This window comes from Plectropomus leopardus, chromosome 16 (assembly GCF_026936395.1).
Source record: "Plectropomus leopardus strain MGB_pleo_1.0 chromosome 16, ASM2693639v1, whole genome shotgun sequence".
In the NCBI taxonomy this organism is placed as follows: Eukaryota; Metazoa; Chordata; class Actinopteri; order Perciformes; family Serranidae; genus Plectropomus; species Plectropomus leopardus.
The window spans coordinates 32,481,852-32,492,174 of NC_142191.1; the positions used below are offsets into that span (position 1 = coordinate 32,481,852).

The 10,323-nt window shown below is 34.5% G+C and overlaps 2 protein-coding genes across 2 annotated transcripts; both read left to right on the top strand.

Annotated features, from left to right (window-relative positions):
• The first annotated feature begins 3,403 nt into the window (after window positions 1–3,403).
• Window positions 3,404–4,378, top strand: LOC148186958 (trace amine-associated receptor 1-like). Its single transcript, XM_088089382.1, has one exon. It carries the CDS (start codon window positions 3,404–3,406, stop codon window positions 4,376–4,378), a length of 975 nt encoding a protein of 324 aa, XP_087945508.1.
• Window positions 4,379–7,784: 3,406 nt separating this feature from the next.
• On the top strand, window positions 7,785–8,759 carry LOC148186959 (trace amine-associated receptor 1-like). Its single transcript, XM_088089415.1, has one exon. It carries the CDS (start codon window positions 7,785–7,787, stop codon window positions 8,757–8,759), a length of 975 nt encoding a protein of 324 aa, XP_087945541.1.
• The last annotated feature ends 1,564 nt before the right edge of the window (window positions 8,760–10,323 follow it).

Genomic DNA, 10,323 nt, shown 5'->3' on the forward strand with positions numbered 1-10,323 from the left:
CTTGTAATAATTACTGATAAAGTGTATACTAGTGGATGGCACAACTGAAATGATTTTCTTAACACCGTCATGTAACTTATAAATTGAACAAAGTGTACATTCATGAAAACATGATAAAAAAAATCATGAAGAAGCATTGTGTTTCAAAACAAAAGTAACAAGCATAAACAATTAAACAAAGTGAGTTAATTAAAACAAGAGTTTTATATAATACTTGGAGCAAAATCACTTCTCTTGTAATAATTAGCGGAGTGGCCGGCCTCTGAGCGACTGAGCGCACATCGCCTCCACATCGCTTCCTCATGCTCTGCTCAGAGAACTCTTCACTGTGCTTGAGTGTAGATGTCAGACTTCTCTCCATGCCAAAATAATAGAATAAAGACACATATTGGTTGGTATATCATATTGCCTCTGATTGTTTTCTTTTTAACCAAATTCTTCTCCTCTCCACATAAATGAGACACAACTGGACGGTTTTTTCACCTGCACCACCAGCTTTGTCAGAATTTCCTTCATAACTTTACCATGGCACAGTGCATTGGCCTGGCTGACACTATCAAGTACTTATTGATGTGTTTTAGTTACTTTCAGGATTGCTAACTCTTTTTCAATGAAGGATGATGTCATTCACTCACTTGTATATTGCTACATTTGTTGAATAAGACTCAATAGAAAAAAGTTTAAACATTTGAATGTTGAGAGAACTATGGTGATTGTGCTATTGTGCACAACTTTCTTGCACTTCCAATCGACAAGAGTGTCATCGTAACCATAGGAACTCACTATGACTTAACTTCCAAAGCACTTAGCATCTTCTCTCCTCCTGCTTGTCTCACACCTGCTGCATGGCACCAGATGGGGGGGGGGGCTGCACTGATGGAACAACAACTATGAACTGTGGTTACTATGAGCAGCACGCATGGGAATTAATTGAAATATAATATATTTTTCTTTTCCTGAATGAGTATCTACATTAAATTGGTTCATAGTCAGTTGTAGAAAAAAATCACTAAGAGCAACAAAGTGACCAAGTTGGCAACACTGGGCACTTTGATAATTAGACTATCACTGCTAAATAAGGTTGCAACGTGTTAGCACTTTCCTTAATTGATTAATTGATAAAATTAACAATTGGTTAATCGATTGTCATGTGGAAAAAAACAAACAAACTTTGCTTTTGTCAAACAATACCAAATACCTCAAAGCAACATTCTGCATATACTATACAGCATTTCATAGCCGAAAAATTAATCATTTAAATTTCACATGTTCGATGAAATTCTTAACAACAGATTATTCGATCGCTGATTAATTATCATCCCTAACATGAACAAAACATAATTAACTAATAAAGGCTTTCGTTTTATTAGGGTCAAGCACCGACTGTAAGCGATTGCCAAAACCCTATTGAAACTACATTTTTATTCTTACCTGAAACAAATTGCTTTTTAAAGGCTTGGGTTATTTAAAACTCATAAAACTTTGCGCACATGTCAGAACTGCTGAAAAATTTTAACATTTAATTAACATAATTATTTTTATGTGAGATTAAATAACTCAGGAGTGCTCCCTATAAAATTTTTTACAAAGCGCCCCCCACTGTCTATTTTACCAAAATGCACAAACACTTTTAGGCACATGTAATATGTAATATAGAAGATATACAAAAAGCCTCTTGGTGGAAGTCAGCCATTTTGAAAATACTGTGAAATATTTGTGCATTTTTAGCCATTTACAAGGGTTACACTTTAAGGATTTCCCCCCTTAGATTTGACCCAATTTACTTCAAATTTTGCCCGTACCATCTTACGATCCTTGACATGAAAAGCCACTCAAAGCTTGGGTGTCCCGTGAATCGCGTGACCATCGTGTGATGTCAAACTTCACTTTTTACTTACTTATTTATTAATGAATGAATGAATGAATGAATTGCTTTATTTCCAACCAAAAATTAAAACATTCTAAAAAATGTTAAAAAGTGTCCAAAAGGGAGTAGGTAAAAGTAAAACATATATGTCTCTACCCCTTTCTCATTTTTTTCTTCTAACTGATATTATTTCAACAAATTCTAATTTATTTACAACTATTGTACAAGCAACCATCCCCCGTTAACTTACCATCCTATTAAATAAATAAATAAATATCCAAGGTTCATTTACAAACCAAAATATTCCTCAGTGTTGCAAAATCAATAGAAACACCCCAATCTTTCCTCATCCATATACCTGCCAAAATATAGTTTTTGTATATTTAAAAAAAACATTGATTCATGTTCATTAACATTATCACTCATCATCTATACCTGTGTCTCTATATTGTGGTTTCCAAACAACATTAATTTAATTTTGTTAAAATTCAATAACAACTTTTTTATGCTAAACCACTGCTGTAATTTTCTCATTTCTGTTGTGACGTCCTCCAAAAGCTGCTGTAAATTTTCCCCAGAGCAAAGTACATTGGTATCATCTGGAAATAAAACACATTTCAATTTCTTGGATACCACTCATATATCTTTTATGTACAAAAAACAAACAAAGAAACAAACAAAAACAGTTGTGGACCTAATACTGACCCCTGTGGCATCCCAACAGTCATGTCTAGGCACGTTGATATGTAATCACCCATTTGCACAAACTGCTGCCTGTTTTTCATGTAGCTTTTCGACCATTCCAACACAACCCCTCTTATACCATATTTTTCCAGTTTTTGGATTAACATGTCATGGTTTATGGTTTAAAACACACAATTGGTGCCAGTGTTGATCTATATGCTATATGCTATGCTATGCTATATATATAACTGTATTGACTGTCTGATAGTGAATTATGCTTTTCAAAGAAATTATCCAACCTTCTGATAAACCGGTTTGCTAATATTTTAGAGAAATGATACAGGCCTGTAGTTGGTAAAATGCTGTTTGTCCCCGGCTTTATAAATAACTTATGAAATTGTATTTTTGTATTTGCACCCCCATCCATTCATGTAGGCTGTGCTGTTTAACATTTGTTCTCTAACGTTCTTAATTTTGGTTATGTCATAAGGGGGGCAGGGGAGGGGCTACATTAGTTTCTGAAATTTTGTTTTTATTCTGTAAATCTTTATCTATTATGATTATTATCACAATGAAAACACATTTGATTGGACGATAAGAGAATGCATTCATTATGGTAATGAGATAGAGGTTGACAAAAAGGTCGTGCACTGTGGCAGAATAACAGGGAACACCCATCAGCTCTGATAAGGGGACCATCTTCAGTGTTTAAAACGTATGACAGACAAAAGTCTCTTGTAGTTTTGTATTGACAGATTAAAATTCAAAAACATTTTAAGATAAACATGCATCTTTTATACTTTGAAGACTGTTGATTCATAGTGGAAAACTGATTTACAGGAATGAAGAAACATGGCCCCAGATGTCATTGTTAACCATGCTGATGTGCATCCCTGTTATGAAAAATATAATGTTACTTACATAATGACAAGCACTCTTTCTACCAAATGTGTTTTGTTATATATTTTTCTTGGCTTGTTGTCTGTTGTCACAGTATGTGGAAACCTTCTTGTAATAATCTCCATCATTTACTTCAAACAGCTCCACACTCCTACAAATTTTCTCATCCTCTCTCTGGCTGTGGCTGACCTGCTTGTTGGGGTTGTAGTTTTTCCTTTCAGCATGGCGTTCTCTCTTAGCTCGTGTTTGTATTATGAACATTTATTTTGCAAAGTGCGAGACAGCTTTGATATAACACTGAGCACAGCTTCCATTCTGAATTTATGTTGCATATCTATTGACAGATATTATGCAGTGTGTCAGCCTCTGACATACAGAACTAAGATAAATGGTCATGTTGTTGTGATCATGATTCTGGTCAGCTGGAGTGTTTCTGCTGTGGTTGCAGTTGACCATACAGTGACAAGATTATACCAAGGTAAATGTAAAGGAAAGTGTTTCATTCATGTTTTACTAGTAAATACAATAGGAGCTATTCTCTCCTTTTACCTGCCAGTGATTATAATGCTCTGTATCTACCTAAAGATTTTCCTTGTGGCACAGAGACAGGCACGCAGCATCCAGAACACAAAGTCTGGAGCAACTGTCAGTAAGATGGAGAGAAAGGCCACCAAAACTCTGGCTATTGTTTTAGGAGTTTTTCTCCTCTGTTGGACTCCTTTCTTTCTTTGTATCACCGTTCTGCCGTTCATTAATGATTCAGTGCCGATTCCACTGATTGAAACTCTGAACTGGCTTGCACTGTCAAATTCAATGCTCAATCCATTTATTTATGCGTTCTTCTACAGCTGGTTCAGATCAGCTTTCAGGATCATCATTTCTGGAAAAATATTTCGCGGTGATTATACAAATTCAAAACTGCTTTGACTTGTAATAATTACTGATAACGTGTATACTAGTGGATGGCACAACTGAAATGATTTTCTTAACACTGTCATGTATCTTATAAATTGAACAAAGTGTACATTCATGAAAACATGATAAAAAAAATCACGAAGAAGCATTGTGTTTCAAAACAAAAGTAACAAGCATAAACAACTAAACAAAGTGAGTTAATTAAAACAAGAGTTTTATGTAATACTTGGAGCAAAATCACTTCTCTTGTAATAATTAGCGGAGTGGCCGGCCTCTGAGCGACTGAGCGTACATCGCTCCACATCGCTCTCATGCTCTGCTCAGAGAACTCTTCACTGTGCTTGAGTGTAGATGTCAGACTTCTCTCCATGCCAAAATAATAGAATAAAGACACATATTGGTTGGTATATCATATTGCCTCTGATTGTTTTCTTTTTAACCAAATTCTTCTCATCTCCACATAAATGAGACACAACTGGAAGGTTTTTTCACCTGCACCACCAGCTTTGTCAGAATTTCCTTCATAACTTTACCACTTTACCAACTTTACCATGGCACAGTGCATTGGCCTGGCTGACACTATCAAGTACTTATTGATGTGTTTTAGTTACTTTCAGGATTGCTAACTCTTTTTCAATGAAAGATGATGTCATTCATCCACTTGTATATTGCTACATTTGTTGAATAAGACTCAATAGAAAAAAGTTTAAACATTTGAATGTTGAGAGAACTATGGTGATTGTGCTATTGTGCACAACTTTCTTGCACTTCCAATCGACAAGAGTGTCATCGTAACCATAGGAACTCACTATGACTTAACTTCTAAAGCACTTAGCATCTTCTCTCCTCCTGCTTGTCTCACACCTGCTGTATGGCACCGGGGCTGCACTGATGGAACAACAACTATGAACTGTGGTTACATGAGCAGCACGCATGGGAATTAATTGAAATATAATATATTTTTCTTTTCCTGAATGAGTATCTACATTAAATTGGTTCATAGTCAGTTGTAGAAAAAAATCACTAAGAGCAACAAAGTGACCAAGTTGGCAACACTGGGCACTTTGATAATTAGACTATCACTGCTAAATAAGGTTGCAACTTGTTAGCACTTTCCTTAATTGATTAATTGATAAAATTAACAATTGGTTAATCGATTGTCATGTGGAAAAAAACAAACAAACTTTGCTTTTGTCAAACAATACCAAATACCTCAAAGCAACATTCTGCATATACTATACAGCATTTCATAGCCGAAAAATTAATCATTTAAATTTCACATGTTCGATGAAATTCTTAACAACAGATTATTCGATCGCTGATTAATTATCATCCCTAACATGAACAAAACATAATTAACTAATAAAGGCTTTCGTTTTATTAGGGTCAAGCACCGACTGTAAGCGATTGCCAAAACCCTATTGAAACTACATTTTTATTCTTACCTGAAACAAATTGCTTTTTAAAGGCTTGGGTTATTTAAAACTCATGAAACTTTGCGCACATGTCAGAACTGCTGAAAAATTTTAACATTTAATTAACATAATTATTTTTATGTGAGATTAAATAACTCAGGAGTGCTCCCTATAAAATTTTTTACAAAGCGCCCCCCACTGTCTATTTTACCAAAATGCACAAACACTTTTAGGCACATGTAATATGTAATATAGAAGATATACAAAAAGCCTCTTGGTGGAAGTCAGCCATTTTGAAAATACTGTGAAATATTTGTGCATTTTAGCCATTTACAAGGGTTACACTTTAAGGATTTCCCCCCTTAGATTTGACCCAATTTACTTCAAATTTTGCCCGTACCATCTTACGATCCTTGACATGAAAAGCCACTCAAAGCTTGGGTGTCCCGTGAATCGCGTGACCATCGTGGTGATGTCAAACTTCACTTTTTACTTACTTATTTATTAATGAATGAATGAATGAATGAATTGCTTTATTTCCAACCAAAAAATTAAAACATTCTAAAAAATGTTAAAAAGTGTCCAAAAGGGAGTAGGTAAAAGTAAAACATATATGTCTCTACCCCTTTCTCATTTTTTTCTTCTAACTGATATTATTTCAACAAATTCCCCAATTTATTTACAACTATTGTACAAGCAACCATCCCCCGTTAACTTACCATCCTATTAAATAAATAAATAAATATCCAAGGTTCATTTACAAACCAAAATATTCCTCAGTGTTGCAAAATCAATAGAAACACCCCAATCTTTCCTCATCCATATACCTGCCAAAATATAGTTTTTGTATATTTAAAAAAAACATTGATTCATGTTCATTAACATTATCACTCATCATCTATACCTGTGTCTCTATATTGTGGTTTCCAAACAACATTAATTTAATTTTGTTAAAATTCAATAACAACTTTTTATGCTAAACCACTGCTGTAATTTTCTCATTTCTGTTGTGACGTCCTCCAAAAGCTGCTGTAAATTTTCCCCAGAGCAAAGTACATTGGTATCATCTGGAAATAAAACACATTTCAATTTCTTGGATACCACTCATATATCTTTTATGTACAAAAAACAAACAAAGAAACAAACAAAAACAGTTGTGGACCTAATACTGACCCCTGTGGCATCCCAACAGTCATGTCTAGGCACGTTGATATGTAATCACCCATTTGCACAAACTGCTGCCTGTTTTTCATGTAGCTTTTCGACCATTCCAACACAACCCCTCTTATACCATATTTTTCCAGTTTTTGGATTAACATGTCATGGTTTATGGTTTAAAACACACAATTGGTGCCAGTGTTGATCTATATGCTATATGCTATGCTATGCTATATATATAACTGTATTGACTGTCTGATAGTGAATTATGCTTTTCAAAGAAATTATCCAACCTTCTGATAAACCGGTTTGCTAATATTTTAGAGAAATGATACAGGCCTGTAGTTGGTAAAATGCTGTTTGTCCCCGGCTTTATAAATAACTTATGAAATTGTATTTTTGTATTTGCACCCCCATCCATTCATGTAGGCTGTGCTGTTTAACATTTGTTCTCTAACGTTCTTAATTTTGGTTATGTCATAAGGGGGGCAGGGGAGGGGCTACATTAGTTTCTGAAATTTTGTTTTTATTCTGTAAATCTTTATCTATTATGATTATTATCACAATGAAAACACATTTGATTGGACGATAAGTGAATGCATTCATTATGGTAATGAGATAGAGGTTGACAAAAAGGTCGTGCACTGTGGCAGAATAACAGGGAACACCCATCAGCTCTGATAAGGGGACCATCTTCAGTGTTTAAAACGTATGACAGACAAAAGTCTCTTGTAGTTTTGTATTGACAGATTAAAATTCAAAACATTTTAAGATAAACATGCATCTTTTATACTTTGAAGACTGTTGATTCATAGTGGAAAACTGATTTACAGGAATGAAGAAACATGGCCCCAGATGTCATTGTTAACCATGCTGATGTGCATCCCTGTTATGAAAAATATAATGTTACTTACATAATGACAACCACTCTTTCTATCAAATGTGTTTTGTTACATATTTTTCTTGGCTTGTTGTCTGTTGTCACAGTATGTGGAAACCTTCTTGTAATAATCTCCATCATTTACTTCAAACAGCTCCACACTCCTACAAACTTTCTCATCCTCTCTCTGGCTGTGGCTGACCTGCTTGTTGGGGTTGTAGTTTTTCCTTTCAGCATGGCGTTCTCTCTTAGCTCGTGTTTGTATTATGAACATTTATTTTGCAAAGTGCGAGACAGCTTTGATATAACACTGAGCATAGCTTCCATTCTGAATTTATGTTGCATATCTATTGACAGATATTATGCAGTGTGTCAGCCTCTGACATACAGAACTAAGATAAATGGTCATGTTGTTGTGATAATGATTCTGGTCAGCTGGAGTGTTTCTGCTGTGGTTGCAGTTGACCATACAGTGACAAGATTATACCAAGATAAATGTAAAGGAAAGTGTTTCATTCATGTTTTACTAGTAAATACAATAGGAGCTATTCTCTCCTTTTACCTGCCAGTGATCATAATGCTCTGTATCTACCTAAAGATTTTCCTTGTGGCACAGAGACAGGCACGCAGCATCCAGAACACAAAGTCTGGAGCAACTGTTAGTAAGATGGAGAAAAAGGCTACAATAACTTTGGCTATCATTATGGGAGTCTTTCTGATGTGCTGGACTCCTTTGTTTTTCTTTATGACTCTGAATGTTTTTAGTATTGATACTGTTTCACTTTTAATGTTGGAATCTCTGAACTGGCTTGCACTCTCCAATTCAATGCTCAATCCTTTTATTTATGCTTTCTTTTACAGCTGGTTCAGATCAGCTTTCAGGATCATAATTTCTGGGAAAATATTTAAGGGTGATTTTGCTGGCTCAAAACTACTTTGACATATTCTCTGGAGTGCTGAAAATAAATCTGTCCATCACTATGTTAGGCTGACATTTGTTTAACTGTACACTAAATTCTACTGGCCACCAGATTTCCACATTTTGTAATTGAACCGAAAAAAAAAAAAAAAGTAAATTAAATGTAAAATAATATGGACTTTTCTTGGCTTTGTTTTAACTTGCCCTTGGCACCAACTTAACTGTCCACCAACTCAAGTACAAAACTCACTGAACACTTTGTGATCTGTATGTCCCTTTGGAACAGCAGCTGTTATTAGCCTGTCATCACACAATAGTGGTTGGAGTTGCTATGTATGAAAGATTATTAATTCCTTGGTTACTCAAAACATACTGGATGGATGTTTTTATCCATTATTTTTTTCACAGTTAAACTAAATTAAATTTCCCAAATATTTAATTAGACCCTTGTGACCTGGCCCCTTAAGCGTTGCAGGTGACTCTTGTCTTTGTCTAAATAGTCACAATAAAGCAGTAACATTATCAGCTTATATTATATCTTACATGAGAAGCCAAACTCTAGTACTTTGTGTACAAAGCGTAAACTAATTCATAATTGCAATGAACCTTTGACAGGACTCTCAAAAAAGACCCTCAAAAGGCTTTAGCTTGTTGTAAATTAATCTGACAGTTCTCACAAGGACTAAAGACTCTCCTTCATAAGTTCTTTTTTTTAACTTTAGAAAGGAACCTGAAATGCCACGTTGTATGAAAATGTGATATAAATGAAGTTGCATTGCCTCACAAGACAGGGAGAAGTTATATCTAAGTTATATCTATCACAGGCCAGTAGTTAGAAGGCAGCATGTGTTATGGTATGATATTGAGTGTGAATAAAATGCATTGGGTTTAGACTTTCTCTTATTTGGCATTTACTGTAGAGGAGAGAGAGAGAGCAAGATTAAAGCTTAATTTATGCCAAAACCCAATTGCTAATAATAATATTGGACCTTGAAAGTTTCTGACACAAAAATTTAAATTTTCCTTCACTCTGTTTAATCTAATAATGATAAAAAATATTAATAATAACAAAAGGTGTAACACTTTACTTAGAAAACAAAATACACTGAATGAACAAAAACATTTTCACAATGTTAATGTCTAAGTTACAGCATATTAAAACTTAATAAACATGAGCAACATCATGCAGTATATATTTAATTATATATTCAATTAATTTTGTGTATGTCTGGTGTGTCCTGACATTTGTGTGTACAAATACTAAGATGTTTGTGTCAGTGAAACACTGCACTATCCTGCTTTCTATATTTTAAAACCTCGAGTACAGTTTCTATTGAGCTACGGTAGAAAGTGACACTTACTGAGTTCTGGATTTTTTGATTTTGGGTTAGTATGATTCCTGCTAAAATGCATTAAATAAAACTTATCATATTAATATGACATATGAAGGCATCGATTTTGGTTGGGTGTCCTCTATTGAATAATGCTGTAAATTAGAACATTTTCATCACAAAAAAGTGCAATTCTGGAGTGCAACAACAAACAACAATGCATATTGTGTTCAGGCTTTTTTAAATTACAAAAC